The 22,457-nt window shown below is 37.1% G+C and overlaps 1 protein-coding gene across 7 annotated transcripts in view; it reads left to right on the top strand.

The window, feature by feature from the left end:
• DGKB (diacylglycerol kinase beta) overlaps positions 1-22,212 on the top strand; it is an 869,212-nt gene extending 847,000 nt beyond the window's left edge. For all 7 annotated transcript variants that reach the window (XM_061413599.1, XM_061413603.1, XM_061413600.1 and 4 more), the window contains one exon: positions 18,640-22,212. In XM_061413599.1, coding sequence (XP_061269583.1) covers positions 18,640-18,747 — 108 coding nt within the window. In that variant the 3' untranslated portion in view covers positions 18,748-22,212. The remainder of the gene's footprint in view (positions 1-18,639) is intronic.
• The last annotated feature ends 245 nt before the right edge of the window (positions 22,213-22,457 follow it).

Raw genomic sequence — 22,457 nt, 5'->3', positions numbered from 1 at the left:
TTTTTTCTTTCCAAAGCAGTCAGAGATCTCTTTTTTGGATACAAACTATAGATTCATTAGGCCTGAACCTGATCTTTCTCCCTTGTGAAAGACTTTATCTAGTTCTTCATTTCTTCTGATTTTGTGCATTAAAAATTAGAAACTATGGCTAACATATTCTAAACTTTTCCTCAAAATGTAACATACAGTATTGCTAAAAGTTTTCAAGAGTAAACCTTCTTTATCCATGAACAGAGCACAGTATTTCATAGAAATAGTCCCAAGATGGGTTACTAATTTTGAATAAAAATTTTAATTAAAAACAATAAAATACACTGAATAAAATTTAATCATTCATTGTTTTTATTTCCTTGAATAGTCAGAACACAGTTGCACATGTCTTATTTGAGGAGATTTTTTTTTTTTTTTTTGGAGATTTTTTAAAAAGAGAGGATTTTAAAATATTACAGACATCAGATCAGATCAGATCAGTCACTCAGTCGTGTCCAACTCTTTGCAACCCCATGAATCGCAGCACGCCAGGCCTCCCTGTCCATCACCAACTCCCAGAGTTCACTGAGACCCACATCCATCGAGTCAGTGATGCCATCCAGCCATCTCATCCTCTGTCGTCCCCTTCTCCTCCTGCCTCTAATCCCTCCCAGCATCACAGTCTTTTCCAATGAGTCAACTCTTCGCGTGAGGTGGCCAAAGTACTGGAGTTTTAGCTTTAGCATCATTCCTTCCAAAGAAATCCCAGGGCTGATCTCCTTCAGAATGGACTGGTTGAATCTCCTTGCAGTCCAAGGGACTCTCAAGAGTCTTCTCCAACACCACAATTCAAAAGCATCAATTCTTCGGCGCTCAGCTTTCTTCACAGTCCAACAGTCACATCCATACATGACCACAGGAAAAACCATAGCCTTGACTAGACGGACCTTTGTTGGCAAAGTAATGTCAAATTCATGTGACTTATTGTATCTGCTTTATTGTAGTAGTAGGGAACGAAACTTGCAATATCTCCTAGGTATGTCTGTACCACACAGTTTCGTTCCCTACTACTACAATAAAGCAAATACAATAAGTCACATGAATTTTTTTTTTTTTTTGGTTTCCTAGTGCTTGTATGTTACGTTTACCGTGTACTGTAGTCTATTAAATGTATGATAGCACTTTTCTAAAATAGAAAGTGTAAACCTAAATTTAAAAAAAAAAACACACAACTTACATTTGATCCTTCAGTGAGTCATAATTTTTTTGCTAGAGAAGGGTCTTACCTGGTTGTTGACATCTGCTAACTGATCAGGGTGGTGGCTGCTGAAGATTGGGTGGTTGTAGCAGTTTCTTAAAATAAGACAACAATGAAGTTTGCTGCATTGATTCTTCCTTTCCCCAGTGGATTCCTCTGTAGCATCAGTGCTGTTTGACAGCATTTTACCTACAAGAGAACTCGTTTCAAAACTGGGGTCAGTCCTCTCAAACCCTGCCACTGCTTTATCAACTAAATTTATGTAATCTTCTGAGCCCTTTGTTTTCATTTCAATGTTCTTTACACAATATCCAGCAGGAGTAGATTCCATCTCAAGAAACTACTTTTTTTGCCCATCCACAAAAGCACCTCCTCATATGTGGAATTTTTATCGTGAGATTACAGCAATTCAGTCATATCTTCAGGTTCCACTTCTAATTCTTGTTCTCTTGTTATTTTCACCACATCTATAGTTACTTCTTGTAACTATAAGTGTAAGTTACTACTTACACTGATGTCTTGAACCCCTTAAAGTCATATATGAGGGTTGAATCAACTTCTTTCAGACTCCTGCAGTGCTGATATTTTGACCTCTTCCCATGAATCAAGAATGTTCTTAACGATGTCTAGAATGGTAAATCCTTCCCAGAAGGTTTTCTGTTGACTTCACCTAGATCCATCAGAGGAATCACTATGTGTGGCAGCTATAACCTAACAAAATGTGTTTCTTAAATAAAGTCAAAATTAATTCTTGATCCATGGACTGTAAAGTGAATATTGTGTTGGCAGGCAAGAAAACAACATTAATCTCATTGTATATCTCCATCAGAGCTCTTCAATGACCAGTTGCATTGGCAATGATATTTTGAAAGGAATCTTTTTTTCTGAGCACTCCATCTCAACAATGGGCTTAAAATATTCATAAACCATGTTATAAACAGATGTGCTATCATTTAGGCTTTGTTCTTTCATTTATATAGCACAGGCGCAGTAGATTTGGCATAATTCTTAAGCATCCTAGGATTTTCAGAATGGTAAATGAGCCCTGGCTTCAACTTAAAATCACCACCTGAATTAGCCTCTAACAAGAGAGTCAGCCTGTCCTTTAAAGTTTTGAAGCCGAGCATTGACTTCTCCTCTCTAGCTATGAGTACTGACCCCTGGTGGCTCAGTGCTAATCTGCTTGTAATTCAGGAGACCTGGGTTCAACCCCTGGGTTGGGAAGATCCCCTGGAGAAGGGAATGGCAACCCACTCCAGTGTTCTTGCCAGGGAAATCCCATGGAGTTTGGTGGACTACAGTCCATGGGGTTGCAAAGAGTTAGACACAATGGACGTGAGTCTGAGTGAACTCCAGGAGTTGGTGATGGAATCGTGCTATGATTCATGGAGTCGCGAAGAGTCGGACATGACTGTGCGGCTGAACTGAACTGAGCTACTAACATTTTCACTTTCTCTAGCTGACATCTTCTTCCCATATAAGGCTGTTTTGTCTGCATTGAAAACCTATTGTTTAATGTTGCCACCTTAATTAATTGTCTTAGCTAGATCTTCTGGATAGTTTGCTGTAGCTTCTACATCAGCACTTTCTGCTTCACCTCATACTGTTTTGTAATGGAGATGACTTCTTTCATTAAACCTCCTGAACTAAGCTCCGTTAACTTCAAACTTTTAAAGTTTCCTCATCTCCCTCAGCGTCCACAGAACTGTGGAGAGTTAGGGCCTTGCTCTTTATCAGACTTTGGCCTAAGGGAATGTTATGGCTGATTCAGCCTTCTATCAAACCATGGAACCTTCTCCATCTCGACAATAAGGCTGTTTTGCATTCTTATCATTCTTGTGTTGACTGGGGTAGCACTTTCAGTTTCCTTCAAGAACTTTTTCTTTGCAATCACAACTTAATTGTTTGACACAAGAGGCCTAGCTTTTGGCTTGACTCAGCTTTTGACATGCCTTCCTCACTCACCTTAATCATTTCTAGATTTTGATTTAAAGTGAGAGATGTATGACTCTTCCTTTCATTTGAACATTTTGAGGCCATTGTAGGGTTATTATTTGGCTAAATTTCAATAATGTAGTGCTCAGGGAATAGGGAGGCCTGAAGTGTGGGAGAGAGATGGAGGAATGTCCAATCACTGGAGCAGTTAAAACACACAAAATTTATCTATTAATGTTGCCATCTTATATGGGTACAGTTCATGGTGCCCTACAGCAATTACAATAATAACATCAAAGATTACCTAGCACAGATCATCACAACAAACAGAATAATAATGAGAAAGTTGGAAACATTGTGATAGTTGCCCAGATGTGACACAGATACATGAAATGAATGAAGACTGTTGGGAAATTGCATGAATTGTGTGCATTGACTTGCTTGATGTGAGGTTGTCACAAGTTTACAGTTTGTATTAAAAAAAATACCTAATATCTGCAAAGCACAATAAAATGAAGTGCAGGAAGTATGCCTGTACATTGCTTTATCCATGTGACAATTTGCTATGTGAAAAGACCACAGAAAAGAAGATGTATAAAATATTATTCATGAAAAGTAGAATCTCAAATTGTGAATATTGTTAATATTCTCCAGTTGCAGTCAAGGAGAAATATTTTATTGTTTTGTTCTTTTTTAAAATTTTTGCTTTTTTCCAATATGATCAAATATTTGGAGAGACCCTTGAAAAAGAAAAATAGTTTCTAGGTTAAGTTGTGATATCATTTTTCTGCAAAGACATGAAAATTATAAAAACATTTTTTTTAATGTCATTGACCTTCCTGGCTACCAGCTTATAATAATGAAATAAAATGAAAACCAAATTTATATCTTAAAAGAGATTTCAAACCCAGGTATGAATATTTCCTCTGCTGTTTGGACAAATAGCCCATCACTTTCAGGAGAAAGTTTCTCTTTTCTTATTGCCATACCTATTTAAAATTCCTGTGAATTTAATCAGCAAGTAAACCTCTCAAACCCATTCTTTTAGAGATTTTATTGTAAATCTCCACAGTGATTTCTTTGAGGTTGATGTTAGATCAAAGACTTTGACATTAAACTTGGAAATTACTATCATTCCAGAAAATAATGGCTGGAATCATAAAGAAGCTGGCACAGGGATTTTAGAAAATTGTTACGTTTCATTGCTTTGCTTTTTGGCAGTTATGGACCTGAAAAATTTAGCATGCTCTTTATTCCCACTGTCATATGGCTCAGCTACACGCATGAATTCAAAATGGTTTCCATTATTGGAAAGAGACACTCTTATTCCAGAATCAAGCTAGGTAACTTTTAATGTTCCAGATAATTGCTAAATTAAGCTCTCTCTGCAGATATTTTATGGCATTTATTTTGCTCTGAAAACCCCATTCATTTTTAAGGTAGCTGAATAAATCCAGTGATAATAAATTCTTAAAGAGATGAATCAGGAAAAGAAAATTTTGGCTAAATGCAGGGGGAATATTTAAAAAGGAAAATCCTACCTTCTGAGATAATTTCTAAGAAGCACAATATTATTAAGCCCACCCTGGTGCAAAGCAATAAAGAGATTAAACATTGAAGCCAAATTTGATCAGTTGATCTGTTACTAAAATTGGGAAAGCTAGTATATATTCTAATTCAGAATTTTCACAGAATAAATTATGAATGGTGGCACTCAGTATAGCAAAGAGATGCCATATGAGACTATTTCCACTTTTATTCATCTTTTAGCTTGTTGTTGTTTAGTCACTAAGTCACGTCTGACTGTGACCCCGTGGACTGTAGCCTGCCAGGTTTCTCTGCCCATAGAATTTCCCAGTTGAGAATACTGGAGTGGGTTATAGTTTCTTTCTCCAGGGGATCTTCCTGACCCAGGGATTGAACCCGTGTCTCTTGCATTGGCAACTGGATTCTTTGAGCCACCTGTCAAGCAGTCTTTTAGATATTGACCCATTAAGTCATAGTCTTAAATTAATATTCATTATTTGACTGTAATTGCATCAAGGGTCAGCAAGTTTAATCTTTGGGCCAGATCTACCCAGTCACCTGTTTTTGCATAGTCTCAAAGAGTTAAGAATATTTTTAATATTTTTAAATGGTTGAAAAATCCAAAAGAATAATAATAGTTTATAATGTTAAAAGTATATGAAATGCAGATTTTAGTTTTCATACGTAAAGTTTGACTAGAACATAGTCACATCCATTTGTTTACATTTAGTCTGTGGCTACTTTTGTGCACAATAGCAGAGTTGTTACAGAGACTTCTTAGACCACAAAGCCTAAAGTGTTTATCATCTAGCCCTTTACAGAAAATATTTGCCAACCCCTAAATTGCATAAGCATCTTACAGTTATATAACTCTCAAACATGATTTCTAGATTTAGAATTAGTATTAATTTAGTAGCTTACATAACTTACATGCAAATCATTGTGAAAATGGAGGCATGCCTAGCCCAGATACATGTAATTTGAATGTCTCACCTTCATTAATAGAAAACGAGCAGGCCACATTGAAGACAGGTTTGAAATGTTTGCATGATCATACTTCTTTCTAGTTTTTTCTACTAACTCCCAGGTTACTTGTCCTCATATTCTTTCATAGTATATAATTTCCTGCTTCACTGTTATATGTCCATGCTCCCCCATTATATAATATAATGTCTGATATTCACATTTGAAAAACACATCTGTCTTTTAGTCATCTCTTTCCAATGGATAATGTTATTTACAGCATCATTACATCCAAATCTGTCTCGAGAGCCATTCTCCCTTCTGAACACCAGATCTACATATCCCAAAGACACTGAGCATCTCCTCTAGAATATCACACGCTATAGGAGTTCACCAACTTACTGGCTCTCACTCATGCCAAAAAATACATCTCTTTCTGTGAAAAAGCATCACCACACACACAACAAGCAAAGCTAAAAGTATGAAAGTCATACTAGAACCTTTCTCTTTTTGATTACTCCCTGCATCCATTATACCCTGCAACGTGTGCCTCCTTGGTATCTCTCAGATCTGCCCTCTATTCTGTCCCCATTGCCAATGCTGCAACTAAAATCCACTTTACTTCTTTTCTAGATTATTTTATTCACCTCCCATCTGATCTCCCTGTTTCTGGTATGATATGCAGCCCCTAAGCCATGCTTCAGAGTGTCACTGCTAAGACTCAGTTTAATTATGTCCTGTCCTTCTCCCGTGATCTGAAGGACATTGTTTTGTGCTCCCATTGCACTCTGAGAATATCTCCATAGCATATTGTGTGTCACATCCTGCTGCTACATATGTTACCATCAGTTGACTCTGTGCACCTCAGTGATATTGTAAACAGTATCTGTTCAACTTGGAACCCCCATCACTATACTGAAAAAAGCTAGACCTGTTAGATGAACAATCAAGCTAATTAAAATTGAGTTAAATTAGGTTATTTGGTTCCATTGATATTAGCTTTCAGCAATATGTTTGGGGGATGAGTGTAAGAAGGTGCTGGACATTCATTTATTCAGTCAGTCAACAGATTCCTACTGGTCTTACCCCCTTAGAAAGGGAAGCAAGTGACAAACAGACCCAGGCTTCTCAAAGGTGAATGCGTGTGTGAATTACATGGGAATCTTATTATAAAGTGGAGTCTGATTCAGGCTTGGGGTGGGACTAGGAGACTGCATCTCTCACAATGCTGTCAGTGTTCCTGGTTTGTGGACCACATTTGGAGAACCAAAACACTAGAGAGAAAAACTGTTTCTTGCCGAAGGATTTTTATTGTTTAATACATGTACCAAAATTATATGTATACATTGAAAAGAACAAAATGTATGGAATTTCAAGGAAAATGACTAGCTTCTGTCCCATCATTTGCGTCACCAGATCCATTCTTTGATTCTTTGGCTGTCTCTTCTGACTGAGGCTTCCCCAGTGGCTCAGACAGTAAATCTGCCTACAGTGCAGGAGACCAGGGTGCGATCCGTGTGTCGGGAAGATGCCCTAGAGAAGGGCATGGCAACCCACTCCAGTATTCTTGCCTGGAGAATCGAATGGACAGAGGAGCCTGGCAGGCTGCAGTTCATGGAGTCACAAAGAGTTAGACACAACTGAGTGATTAACACTTTTTTCACTCAATCTGCTTTGCTATAGTTTTGGGGTTTTTTTTTTTTTGTTTGGTTGTTTGTTTTTTTACTTAATAGTTTTAGGTATATTCTGCTTAGTTTATGCTTTACAAAAGTGGTTTGTAACATCACTCCATTTAAATCTTGCTAATACTTAGTATCTGCTGGGTGATTTTTATGTGCCAGATAATGTTCTAAGCATTTTGTATGCATTGATTCATTTACTCCTTACAAGCAACCAATGAAATAGGCACTATCTCTGTGGTATAGACAGTGAAAACGAATTTAGTCATTTGTCCAAAGTCTCCAGATAGGAAGTGAGGATCCTGTCAGTCTGATTTTTTAACCAGTATTCTATTCTGCTTCTGAAAAAAAGAATATTTGAATCCATATAAAACATAGAATGATTGAGATTATGAAAATGTCATCAACTATAGAACCAAGTTACTGACACACAATTACATTTTCTTTCCTACAGAGCTTTTATCATCTCTTTTCCTTTCTTTGTAAAGCCATCATTATAATAATTCTCATTTCTTAAACACTGCACCATATCAATTAATCCATTATCCCCACTCCCTTCTTTATATGGCAGAAGCCCTTCCCTGCAGGTTTCTTCCTGAGTTTCTTCCAGATCAGGGTCTCAGTTGGATCCTCTTTTTGTTGCCATTGTTGTTTTCAATAGACTTATATTTTAGAACCCTTTGAGGTTCACAGTAAAACTAAGCGGAAGGTACAGAGATTTCCCATATAGCTCTCACCCCCCACACACGCATGGCCTCCCCACTAACAGAATTACCCCACAAATGGTACTTTTGATAGAATCGGTAAACTTCCATAGACACATCATGTTCAATCAAAGTCCATAGTTTGCCCTGGGTCCACTCGATGTTGTTCATTCCATGGGCTTGGGCAAGTGTATAAGGTCTTTACAATAATAATATACCTATTATTATAAGATCATAAGGAATGACACTGTCATGAAAATTCTCTGTGCTTCATTTATTCATCCCTCTCTCCCAAAACCCCTGGCCCACTGATCTTTTCACTGTCCCCATAGTTTTGCCTTCTCCAGAGTGTCATATAATTGGAATCTTACTGGATATAGCCTTCTCAGATTGATTTCATTCACTTAATAATGTGCATTTAAGTTTCCTTCATGTGCATTCATGGCTAGATAGCTCATTTCTTTTTAGCACTGAATAATATTCTTTCACTTCATGGGAAATAGATGGGGAAACAGTGGAAACAGTGTCAGACTATTTTTAGGGGCTCCAAAATCACCGTAGATGATGATTGCAGCCATGAAATTAAAAGACACTTACTCCTTGGAAGGAAAGTTATGACCAACCTAGATAGCATATTCAAAAGCAGAGACATTACTTTGCCAACAAAGGTCCGTCTAGCCATGGCTATGGTTTTTCCAGTGGTCGTGTATGGATGTGAGAGTTGGACTGTGAAGAAAGCTGAGTGCCGAAGAATTGATGCTTTTGAACTGTGGTGTTGGAGAAGACTCTTGAGAGTCCCTTGGACTGCAAGGAGATCCAACCAGTCCATTCTAAAGATCAGTCCTGGATGTTCTTTGGAAGGACTGATGCTAAAGCTAAAACTCCAATACTTTGGTCACCTCATGCGAAGAGTTGACTCATTGGAAAAGACTCTGATGCTGGGAGGGATTTGGGGCAGGAGGAGAAGGGGACGACAGAGGATGAGATGGCTGGATGACATCACCGACTCAATGGACATGAGTTTGGGTGAACTCCAGGAGCTGGTGATGGACAGGAAGGCCTGGCGTGCTGCAATTCATGGGGTCTCAAAGAGTCAGACATGACTGAGTGACTGAACTGAACTGAACTGAATAGTCCTTTGGGCTTCCCAGATGGCCCTAGTGATAAAGAATGGGCCTGCCAATGCAGGAGTCATAAGAGACATGGATTCAATCCCTGGGTCGTGAAAATCTGCTGGAGGATGGCACAGCAACCCACTGCAGTATTCTTGCCTGGAGAATCCCGTGGACAGAGGACCCTGGTGGGCTACAGTTCATAGGGTTGACAAAGTCAAACACAACTGAAGCAGCTTAGCATGCGCACACACACAGTTTTCCTTTGTCTTGATTGAGGCACCACAATTTATTTATCCATTCACCTACTGAAGGACCTCTTGGTTGTTTCCAAGTTTTGAAAATTATAAAAGAAGCTGCTGTAAACATTTGTGTACAGGTTTTTACGCAGACATAAGTTTCCAACTTTTTTGTATATATTCCATGAGTACAAACACTGGATCATATGATGAGTATATTTAGTTTTATAAGAAACCTCCAAACTGTCTTCCAAAGTACCGTTTTGCCCTCCCAGTACCTATGTATGGGAGTTCTTGTTACTCCACACCCTCACCTACTCTTGGTGTTGTCCATTTGATCCTCTGTTTTTTTGAATCTCTTTCTTAGCTCATACATCTGTTTTGCTGGAGAACACCCTCAAATATGTTTTAAAGGGCATATAAAAGGCAAGCTCTCTAGATCTTTCTATGACTGAAAATATATTAATTGTACCCTTGCATTTAATTGATATACCAACCACATTGAGAAATCTAAGATAGAATTAACTTTTCCTCTGAGGTTTAAAGGCGTTTCTTTGTTTTATTCTACCATTAATGTTTTTGAGAAGCCTGATGCCATGCTGATTTTCATGTTTCTGTAAGTGACGCGTTTTTCCTCTCAGAGGGCATTTGTTGTTGTTGTTGTTGTTGTTCAGTGGCTAAGTCGTGTCCGACTCTTTGTGACCCCATGGACTGCAGTGTGCCAGGCTTCCCTGTCCTTCACTGTCTTCCAGAGTTTGCTCAAACTCATGTCCATTGAGTTGGTGATGCCATCCAACCACCTCATCCTCTGTCACCCTCTTCTCCTTCTGTCTCCAACAGTTCCTAGCACCAGAGTCTTTTCCAGTGAATCAGCCCTTCACATCAAGTGGCCAAAGTATTGGAACTTCAGCTTCAGCGGGCATTTAGAACCTTCTTTATGTCATTGTGCTTTGAAATTTCAAAATAATGTGTGATTTGAGCTGGGCAGGGCAGGGATCAAAGTTTGCTGGGAGGTTCTCAAGAGCAGTACTTGGCACAAAGATACAGAAGTGGGAATCAACAAGGAGTGCTTGGAAGATCTGAGAATCAGCTTTCAAACACAGCCCTTCCATTAACCCTTGCATGCCCCTTGAGTGGGGCATTTCATGTTACAGAACATAAGTTTTTGTCCTGCATTATTAATAAAGGTGTTGACACCTACCTCCTTAGGGCTGTTGGGAGGGTATATTTAGATAATATATAATTAAAGTTATGAAAAAAATATTCTTTTGGTATTAGGTATGAGAATTCCTTGAAGATAGAGTAGATCCATCTTCATTCTAATCTTATTAGGATGCTTTGAGAAGCAGTTGGTTTGGTGGATGTGGCATACAGAGACTGGGTGTTAAGCATGGTGTTCCTACAACATGAGGAAGAAAAATAATACTCTTCACAGCAAAGAGTAGGTAGGAATATTCAGAGCTGAAAAACAAGGAGCTAGGAAAGACAATATCAATGAGCTGGGCCAAATTATGCCTGGAGGATGAATCCAGGAAGACCTTCCTCTCTTCCTCAGTTTTAGTGGAACTAAAATTAGCTAAATTTGGAAAACTCAGCAGTGGTCACGGGACCGGAAGAGGTCGGCTTTCATTCCAATCCCAAAAAAGGGAAATGCCAAAGAATGCTCAAACTGCCACACAATGGCACTCATTTCACATGCTCAGTTTCACATTTCACATGATAATCCTCAAAATCCTTCAAGCTAGACTTCAGCAGTATGTGAACTGAGAAATTCCAGATATACAAGCTGGATTTAGAAAAGGCAAAGGAACTAGATATCAAATTGCCAACATGCGTTGAATTAAAGAAAAAGCAAGGGAATTCCAGAAAAACATCTACTTCTGCTTCATTGAATACACTAAAGCCTTTGACTGTGTGGACCACAACAAACTGTTGTAAATTCTTAAAGAGAAGGGAATACCAGACTACCTTACCTGCCTCCTGAGAAATCTGTATGCAGGTCAAGAAGCAACTGTTAAAAGGAGACATGGAACAATGGACTGGTTCCAAATTGGGAAAGGAGTATGTCAAAGCTGTATATTGTCACCCTGCTTATTTAACTTCCATGCAGAGTACATCATGTGAAATGCTGGGCTGTATGAAGCATAAGCTAGCATCAAGATGGCCAGGAGAAATATCAATAACCTCAGATATGCAGATAACACCACCCTAATAGCAGAAAGTGACAAGGAACTAAAGAGCCTCTTAATGAAGATGAAAGAAGAGAGTGAAAATGCTGGCTTAAAACTCAACATTCAAAAAATGAAGATCATGGCATCCAGTCCCATCACATCATGGCAAATAGGTGGGGAAACAATGGAAATAGTGACAAAATTTATTTTCTTGATCTCCAACATCACTGCAGATGGTGACTGCAACCATAAAATTAAAAGACACTAGCTCCTTGGAAGAAAAGCTATGACTACCCTAGACAGGGTATTAAAAAGTAGAGACATCACATTGCTGACAAAGGTCTGTACAGTCAAAGCTATGGTTTTCCCAGTAGTCATGTATGGTTGTGAGAGCTGAACCAAAAAGAAGACCAAGCACTGAAAAATTGATGCTTTTGAACTGTGGTGCTGGAGAACACTCTTGAGAATCCCTTGAACAGCACAAAGATCAAACCAGTCAATCCTAAAGGAAATCAATCCTGAATATTCATTGGAAAGACAGATGCGGAAGCTGAAGCTCCAGTATTTTGGTCACCTGATGGGAAGAGCCAACTCATTGGAAAAGACCGTGATGCTGGGAAAGATTGAGGGCAAAAGGAGAAGGGGGCAACAGAGGATGAGATGGTTGGATGGCATCACTGACTCAATGGACATGAATTTTAGCAAACTCATGAGATACTGAAGTATAGGGAAGCCTGGTGTGCTACAGTCCATGGGGTCACAAAGAGTCAGACATGACTAAGCAAATGAACAAGAACAAAACAAAGACTTTGGAGAGAACACAAATAGCTAGTCAACTAGACACTGTTCACCATGTACTGTAAGCTGTAAACCTCTCCTCTATCCCTTTTAGGACATAGGTTTTCAATTCTATGTGCTTTGATAATAATACTTTTATGAGAGTAGACTTTTGTCAAGAACAACTCAAAGAGAAGAATGAGACAGGTAGCATCTGAATATCATGTGTAAAGCACTTAGTGTAATAGTCTGCACACGCTTAGAGTCAAATCTTGTCATTATTATTGTTAATATTACAGTGTAAGGTGGGACCACCTATCATACTATGTAACCCTGACAGTTCTACACAGACAAGAAAACTGTGCCTTGTAATCCTTCATCTGGTTTCTATATGTGCATTTTTACTTCGTATTAAAAACTTATAAAACTGAAACCAACTATTTTCATGTTTCTATTTTTAGAGGTGCTCAATCTTAATTTGACATGGGAAGATAGAAGTAGAAAGAGTCATGAGATTTTCATGCTGTTGCTTTCTAAAGGAATAGCTAAGTAGAAATGAAGAAATTATACAAAACATCATTCTAATTCTGACAATATTTATCTTAGCAATGCTCTTCTAGAAAAGGGAATGGATACCCACTCTAGTATTCTTGCCTAGAGAACTCCATGGACAGAAACACCTGGTGGGCTACAGTCCATGGGGTCACAAACAGTCAGACACGACTAAGCAACTAACATTTCACACTTCTACCTTTATACAGCCATTCCAGCTCCTAGGAGCCCCATCAACATTGCTTAGGATTGCCTACAGTTCTCTCTCAGTTACAAGCTCAGATTCCTTCCAAACAAAACAGTCAAGTTGCAAACTTTCCTTGCTTGTAGTTCAGTTCATTCATTCAGTCGTGTCCAACTCTTTGCAACCCGTGAATTGCAGCACGCCAGGCCACCCTGTCCATCACCAACTCCCGGAGTTTACTCAAACTCACGTCCATCAAGTCGGTGATGCCATCCAGCCATCTCATCCTCTGTTGTCCCCTTCTCCTCCTGCATCTAATCCCTCCCAGCATCAGAGTCTTTTCCAATGAGTCAACACTTCGCATGAGGTGGCCAAAGTACTGGAGTTTCAGCTTTAGCATCAGTCCTTCCAAAGAACACCCAGGACTGATGTCCTTTAGAATGGATTGATTGCATCTCCTTGCAGTCCAAGGGACTCTCAAGTCTTCTCCAACACCACAGTTCAAAAGCATCAGTTCTTCAGTGCTCAGCTTACTTCACAGTCCAACTCTTACATCCATACATCACTACTGGAAAAACCATAGCCTTGACTAGATGGACCTTTGTTGGCAACGTAATGTCTCTACTTTTGAATATGCTATCTAGGTTGGTCGTAACTTTCCTTCCAAGGAGTAAGCGTCTTTTATTTTATTTTTTTAATTTTTTATTATATATATATATATATATATATATATTTTTACTTTACAATACTGTATTGGTTTTGCCATACATCAACATGAATCTGCCATGGGTCATGGCTGCAATCACCATCTGCTGTGATTTTGGAGCCCAAAAAAATAAAGTCTGACACTGTTTCCATTGTTTCCCCATTTATTTCCCATGAAATGATGGGACCAGATGCCATGATCTTAGTTTTCTGAATGTTGAACTTTAAGCCAAGTTTTTCACTCTCCTCTTTCACTTTCATCAAGAGGCTTTTTAGTTCCTCTTCACTTTCTGCCATAAGGGTGGTGTCATCTGCATATCTGAGGTTATTGATATTTCTCCAAGCAATCTTGATTCCAGCTGGTGCTTCTTCCAGCCCAGTGTTTCTCGTGATGTACTCTGCATAGAAGTTAATAAGCAGGGTGACAATATACCGCCTTGACGTAGTCCTTTTCCTATTTGGAACTAGTCTGTTGTTTCATGTCCAGTTCTAACTGTTGCTTCCTGACCTGCATACAGATTTCTCAAGAGGCAAGTCAGGTGGTCTGGTATTCCCATCTCTTTCAGAATTTTCCACAGTTTATTGTGATCCACACAGTCAAAGGATTTGGCATAGTCAATAAAGCAAAAAATAGATGTTTTTCTGGAACTCTCTTGCTTTTTCAATGATCCAGCGGATATTGGCAATTAGATCTCTGGTTCATCTGCCTTTTCTAAAACCAGTTTGAACATCAGGAAGTTCACGGTTCATGTATTGCTGAAGCCTGGCTTGGAGAATTTTGAGCATTACTTTACTAGAGTGTGAGATGAGTGCAATTGTGCAGTAGTTTGAGCATTCTTTGGCATTGCCTTGCTTTGGGATTGGAATGAAAACTGACCTTTTCCAGTCCTGTGGCCATTGCTGAGTTTTCCAAATTTGCTGGCATATTGAGTGCAGCACTTTCACAACATCATGTTTAAGGATTTGAAATAGGTCAACTGGAATTCCATCACCTCCACTAGCTTTGTTCGTAGTGATGCTTTCTAAGGCCCACTTGACTTCACATTCCAGGATGTCTGGCTCTAGGTGAGTGATCACACCATCATGATTATCTTGGTTGTGAAGATCTTTTTTGTACAATTCTTCTGTGTATTCTTGCCACCTCTTCTTAATATCTTCTGCTTCTGTTAGGTCTATACCATTTTTGTCCTTTATCGAGCCCATCTTTGCATGAAATGTTCCCTTGGTATGTCCAATTTTCTTGACGAGATCTCTGGTCTTTCCCATTCTGTTGTTTTCCTCTATTTCTTTGCATTGATCACTGAAGAAGGCTTTCTTATCTCTTCTTGCTATTCTTTGAAACTCTGCATTCAGATGCTTATATCTTTCCTTTTCTCCTTTGCATTTGGCTTCTCTTCTTTTCACAGCTATTTGTAAGGTCTTCTCAGACAGCCATTTTGCTTTTTTGCATTTCTTTTCCATGGGGATGGTCTTGATCCCTGTCTCCTGTACAATGTCACAAACCTCATTCCATAGTTCATCAGGAATTCTATCTATCAGATCTAGTCCCTTATATCTATTTCTCACTTCCACTGTATAATCATAAGGGATTTGATTTAGGTCATACCTGAATGGTCTGGTGGTTTTCCCTACTTTCTTCAATTTAAGTCTGAATTTGGCAATAAGGAGTTCATGATCTGAGCCACAGTCAGCTCCCGGTCTTGTTTTTGCTGACTGTATAGAGCTTCTCCATCTTTGGCTGCAAAGAATATAATCAATCTGATTTCGTGTTGACCATCTGGTGATGTCCATGTGTAGAGTCTTCTGTGTTGTTGGAAGAGGGTGTTTGCTATAGTTGGTGCTCAATAAATATTAATGTATTCAGAAACAACTAAGAAGTAACTACCCAACTCTTAAAAAAACGGAAGCACTCAAAGAGATCTTCATGTTTGGTTCATGTTTTCAGATTGCGGAGATTTAATCTATTCTAATGTCTTTAGGGATATGTTACTCCTTTCTCAGTATTTTTTTCCTCATGGATAACAGGTTCTAAAAAGTAGTAATAAAAATATAAGGGTGTGGAGTTGAAACAGGCATTTGAGTCATTATCGCATGCCTATTGAATCACCCTTAACCAGGATCCCCCAACACGAACCATCTGAACATAAGTAACACTTTAGGCCCTACAGTTTTCTGAAGCCTACACCTGGACTTTCTGTGATTATAAAACTGGCAGTTCAACCTGGTACTGGACTGGTATTATTCTCATCCTTATTGGAGTAGAGTTTGCTTCCGCTCAAATATTCAAAGATCTAAGATTATTTGATGAGGCAATGTATGTAAAGAGCCTGGATACACCATAGAAATCTCATGAGTGCAGCTTTCTTCCGTGGTATCTCCCTGAGAGGAAAGCAGCCCGTTGTTTCTCATTTTTATAAAGAATGGACAAAAAGACAGATTTCAGTGTTTACAGAAATAATGTGAAAGAGTTGTGTGTGACCATAGAAGTGCTTAAACAACTAAGAGGACAGAGGGTAGATGATTTTAAAAATAAGACTGGCCATTATCCAGCTTAGAAACTAGAACTAGAACTTCAAAGTAGTCAGTAGCATGGATTAAGGGTCCTACTGTGTCAAGAGCACTTAGTGAGATATTGTGCTATTTTCAAAGGAATAGTAATGTGACTTCTTTTAAAAGAGATTGTTAATAAAAAGATAGCCATGATGAAACAAAATCTAAATAACCTAAAAATATTAATACAGAAGGCAAACAAAATCTCATACACAATAAGTTGTGGTATTTTGGTTCTACTTTGTTATAAATTGATGCTAATCTTTTTTAAGTGACTAGCATGATATACTTCTTTTCCTACAACAACAATAGTTTGGTAATAATGATATTGTTTTCCAAAAGACCCTAATAGTAACATACCCTCTAAAGGATTTAGTCTAATAACTGTGAATCAGAAATCTTCACTTTCTTACCATGGCTTCTTATATTCTGTTTGAATCTAAGATTATTATATAAGCAGCATGTGTTAACTGCATCCTCACATATTCATTTTTAAAGGACATTTTGTATGAAAAGATTCATTTTTATATTCAGCATTAAAAAATAGTACCTTTCTGCTTAGCCTCATACTTCAGCATCTATAACACTATTGAACATACTTGTTAAATTTCTGTTTCTTACTTGACTAGAATTTATTGAGGGTAGAGATTTGTGCTTTGTCTATTTGTTAAAGGCTGCTGGTACAGTGTCTGGAACATAGTAGGAGCTCAATACATTTTATGAAATGAATGAATGATGGTATATTAGATACTCTAGAGGAGTATAAAATTCAGTGGTAAGAGGTACAGTGTAATCTAAGTGTGAATTATTAGGAGAGAAAATCTGGCTGAGATCTTTTTCAATCTACATAGATAGGTGCATTCTGACATCTTAAATATCTGGCTGTTGATTCCTCGGTTAATAAGATAACAAAAGTAAAATCCGATGAAATCAGATGTACAGAGAGTTTGAGGCTGGTTGAACCTGGTGGCCTTTACAGGTGCAATTTATTTTTACAGCACAAAGAACACTGGATCTTCCCAGAATAACCTGATTCCCACAGAGTTAAATAAAGTTGCTCATTTATCCTGATTCTTGACATACTTCTGTCTTTCTAGACTGTCTAGAAAGATCTCTATTTCCCAAAGGCCTCAGTGTGAATTTTAATGATCCAGTCCATGTGACATCCTTTTTTTTTTCATTGCTGTTAGTAAATGACAAGTGAAGGATATTCATTTTAACTTGAAAATGTCAGCTATGCACTTTAAGAGATATATTTTTGCAGCTTGTAATGAGGCGGTGTTTCTTTTTGAAAGAAATACTCATCTCTGATGCAAGTGCTGTGCAGGTGACAACTGATATTTAATAAGCGATGGTTCTTATATTAGTCGCAGTTCTCTAAAGAAAATGTCTCAGATTGCTTTTGAAAAACTCTTAGCATCACTAGCCCAAAGGCATGATGTGACCTTTTTATTACATAATGAGAATCATTTATTATCTTACAATGTATCTTAAAGTCACAGACAAAATGCCACTTTGATAATTGCTTTCAATTAGCTTTGAGCATAGCATATATTCATAAAATGTCTTCTCTAATTTAGACTTGAATTAGAGAAAATTACAGACATAATCTACTTTAAGGTTGTCTCATTTAAGGTGATTCGTAGTTTTATTTCAAAGAAATCAAAAAGAAGAGCTTTAGAACAGTCTCTCAGAATGTTTTAAGCAGGCTTTTCAATATTTGATTCTATTCTATTACCAATTAATTAACAAATTAGAAAGCTAGTTCATCATTTCTGACCTTTTATGCACGTTAGCTTTTGACTTTCATTCTAAATGATTGTTTTGAAATTAAGGCTTGCAGTTCGTGTTGAAAGAGAGAAACAATCTGATTAACAGGGTAAATAAGGCTTGCCTTGGTACCAAGTACATCTTGATGTGGGGGTATAATTGAGATTCTGAGTACTATAATGGTGCATCCTTTCCTGTCTTAAATAAATAATACATAACTAATGGTCAATAAATTATACTAAATAATCATGTGGCATGAATGAGGAATTTGGGGGTTTAATACAAGCCAGGTTAGAAATAGTATGATACTTAAAATGTAATTTCAACTAAGTTTGGTTTCTTGTTAGCACCCTGAGCATTGGTTTAAAATCATACCTTATCTTCCTTAAAAATATTTTTGCAATAATAGAAACTCTGAAACTACATTTTACTCTTGTGCTGTTTCAGTAACACAGGCAATGTGATTAACCTTAACAGAGATTCTCAGAAATTCGTATTGTACCCAAGGATTACTCCCTACTCTTTCTCTCTTTTTGTCCCTAGATAAAAATTATACACAAGAACCAAGCCCCAATGCTGATGGGTCCTCCTCCCAAAACCGGGTTGTTCTGCTCCCTCGTCAAAAGAACCAGAAACCGAAGCAAGGAATAATCCCGTATCATTCCACTGTTGGCACTGTAATTAGCATAATTGGGCCATGGAACACTTATGCTGGAAACCTTTGAACAAGTTCAAGTCTCCTGCTCATGTAAAATCATGGAACTGGTTTGACAGTTTTTGTGACTGAGTTAATGTAAAATTCAGCTAATAGGAAATTTATTGTCTCAGTTTTCATGGGCATCTTTGCATGAAGAAAGCGGAAGTTTACATGAAGTGATACTGCATATTTTTGTTGCATGCATTCCCATAGATTTTTATGTCTCCTATCCATTCCTTCACCAATTTCCATATACTAACCTGTAAGAAAAGTCTGTACAATAACAACAAAAAAAGGAAATGTCACAGAAAATGTGATTCCAGTTATTAATAAGCACTACTTAATAATGCTTCAGTGATCATAATTGCAGATTGCTATACTTTTCCCTTTAAGAATCAAAAAGCATATCAATGATCTTTGACCTATGACTTGAGGAGCAACTTTTAATTGAAAGGTTTTATTAAATAGTTGTCTATTTGCTGTATCTAAATAGTTTTCCTTTGACTTCTTGATGCTTCTGAGTGGAATTTATTAATATGCTTCTGAGTGGAATTTATTAATAAAATATCAGGTGTAAAATTTTCTTGTGCTGAGAAGTAGGAAGTGGTTTTATTTTGTTTAGTTTTGTTTTTAATTCTACACATAAGTGAAATCATGTTACTCGGCAGTAAAGTGTGTTATGGCAAGCCTTATTCCCTTCTGCATGTGAATCTAGAAGAAAATTCTTAATCACAACAGTAACCAAATAGATGTTTGAAACTATGTGCCTAAGTGTATTTCCCACCAAAGATTCAGAAAAAGATGCTTGAAAGAAATGGGTTATGCATAATTAATTAAGCATCATGAAGAAAATTTATGGTTCTAATGATTAATTTTGTGATGGCTAAAACTCTGGAAGAGAAGGGATTACCCATTAATTATAATTAAAAATCTCCTTTCACAGACAATAAGCTATGCAACACAATCAAAGCTCAATAGCTAATTTCTTGCTTTTTTGGTCATTTGTGAGTATAGGTGTCTATAATTTTGAATGGGTCAGCTAAGTACACTTGCGAAAGTAAATGATTGTATCATTTCCTTTCGAGTATAAATTGATCCCTGTAATAATATTGAGCTCTTTGAAGTCAATCATGCATGCAGTTGGCACCCTCCCTTTTCAACTCCTGCACTCCCATCTCCATGACTTTTCAAATATTTATTTGGAAATAATGCCCTAGATTGTTATTAAAGTTTTTCATGGCATGGCTGAATTCTCTGATTGTTTGAAGAAATTATGGAATAGTATTTTTAAGTGTTTCATTTAAACCTATGATATAAAATTAAATGCTTGTTCTGAGCAGTTTTGGTATTGTTCATTCATATTGAGCTGCATCTCCTCGTTGCATGTTTTATGTTTTTAAACATGCCATAAGGAAAACAAGTGCTTGAAATGCATGATTTATTAGTTTCTCTCTCCATTCTGCATTAAAGTACTAATGATTTTCAGTTCTGTTTTTCTATTGATTCATTCATCTTTGAATTACAGATAGCATTTAGTGATTCTTGAACATAATCCTGTACATGGACTTATGGATTTCAAATTAAATTGCTATAATTTTTGTTCTTTGATTGGAAGACTCAACTGAATGTTGTTATAGCAAATAACTACTCTCCAGCAATGTGCTATCCTGGAAGATTATGTCTAAAGCATTTTCTTTTAGTGTTTCAGGAACATTGGATGGTAAATATAAATCAACAAAAGTTTAATTGCTTTAAAAATAAAAGCTTTTGAATAAATTAAGACATTATTTAGCATTCTCAGGAAAATTATCGTTATAGTTGCAAATGTAGCACAGCAATCACTTGCCCTAGTACAATAAAAGTTATTTGGCAGAGCAGCCATCTAGACCAGAAGAAATCTCAAAACAGTAACAAATGCATTACTGACATAATGTTACATAACACACACATTGATTTTTGTGTATCTATGGTTACAGGTAATAAATATTTTCACACAGACTGACAACATTTTCTGTAATGGGCCGGCAGGCTTTGTGTCAGAAACATACTCTGAAGGCACAAATTATTTTGTGTTCAGGACAGCATACAATTATTCCCTGGCTACCTTTCATAGTTTGAAGGCAGCACCAGTTTGTGAATCAGTTTTAACAATCTGTGCACTGAAGAGCTGTTGAATAGACAGTGAGATGAGAGAAATCAAGCCACCTGCTTAAGACCTCAATAGTTGAAATACTGGGCTGTAGCTTTCCTTCAATGTAGCTATGTAGTTATAATTAGTAACAACTGTAGTTACATCTTCAGTCAGTGGGATTCATTGGTACCAATCATAAATGTTCAAACAGGAATCGAACTTTCCTCTCCCCAGCTCACTTTCTGAAGATACTGATGAGCTTGCCCTTCAAGAACACTACTCAAGGGGTTTGGAAAGTGATTTTTAAAAACTACTTTGATAGTTTTGAAATCAGAGAAGATATTCTCACCATTTTCTGACAGCTTCAAGTGAAGAATATGTATTTTAAGAAACATTCCAAACTGAAAGCTCTGTGGTATATAGAAATATTAAATACAGTTAGCTTTGTAAGGTGGAAACTTTTCTTATATGTGTGTGGGTCAACGTTTGCATTGTTGAGTCAACCTTTTCTAAATACAGTAGATATAGTTGTATAAAGTTTTAAATGGATGAAGCTCTTGAGTAAATATCATAACTGGGATTTCTGGGTTCAGAGGAAAATGGGAAAAGAGATATGTACTTTGCTGAGTATTGCCATACACTGAGTAGATAAATAGAAATTCCAAAATAAAGCTGGATATCTATGCTGCTAACAGGAAAGAAGGTTTCTGTGTAGAATGGAGAATTTTAATGGACATAAATGTATTCCTCTACTTATGTGTGTATACCATGTATATCTGATGCTGTTAAATTTATTGTGGAAGGAAAATATATCTGGTAGGAAGTAAAGAAAATAGAATTTTAAAAGAGTTTTTATTTTTAAACAGATTGTGTGATTATAGCCAGAATAAAGCTAAAGACTCAGATATTTAGTGTATTCTACTGCAGGGGGAAATTTAACTCCAGTGAGAATTATTGAATGAGATATATATGGTTTTTTTTCACATTTTGTTCTTTTTTCCTTATTTAGGAGGATGGGAAACAGTTGTGCTTTTCAAGGAAGAATCTGTTTTGAATCTCAGACTGTATTCTACTTGAATAAGACAAAACTTTCAAACAGCCCCATTCCTTTATGTGTCAGAAGTTTGTTTCTTATTGGTTATAAAAAGGAAAATGTTCCTCTCTTGGCACATATTAGCCCAAAGAGCTATTCAAATAGAGTACATATATTCTAAATGAAAATATTAAGCCCTTGTAATATATGTTGAGGATGTAAAACTTAAATAAATAAATAAACAAGCAAAAATTTGCCAAGGAGCTTTTATTTGGGGAAATGCAGAAATCACCCCCTAAGTCTCTCAATGAAAGTGCATTCTATTTAAATAAAGTTTGAATAAAATCACATTTAAAGGATTCTCTATATCCTTATTGTGTTTAAAAACATGGAATTCATTCATTTCATTATGCTATCTTATTTTCTCAGAAAGTGTTATTATATATAGTATTCTGCTTTTTGAAATAAAAATGTTAACACTCGGTTATGTCATTCCTTTC

Source organism: Bos javanicus, chromosome 4, assembly GCF_032452875.1.
Source record: "Bos javanicus breed banteng chromosome 4, ARS-OSU_banteng_1.0, whole genome shotgun sequence".
Lineage (NCBI taxonomy): Eukaryota > Metazoa > Chordata > Mammalia > Artiodactyla > Bovidae > Bos > Bos javanicus.
Note: the sequence above shows the minus strand (reverse complement) of the source record. Positions and strands in the feature narration are given on the sequence as shown.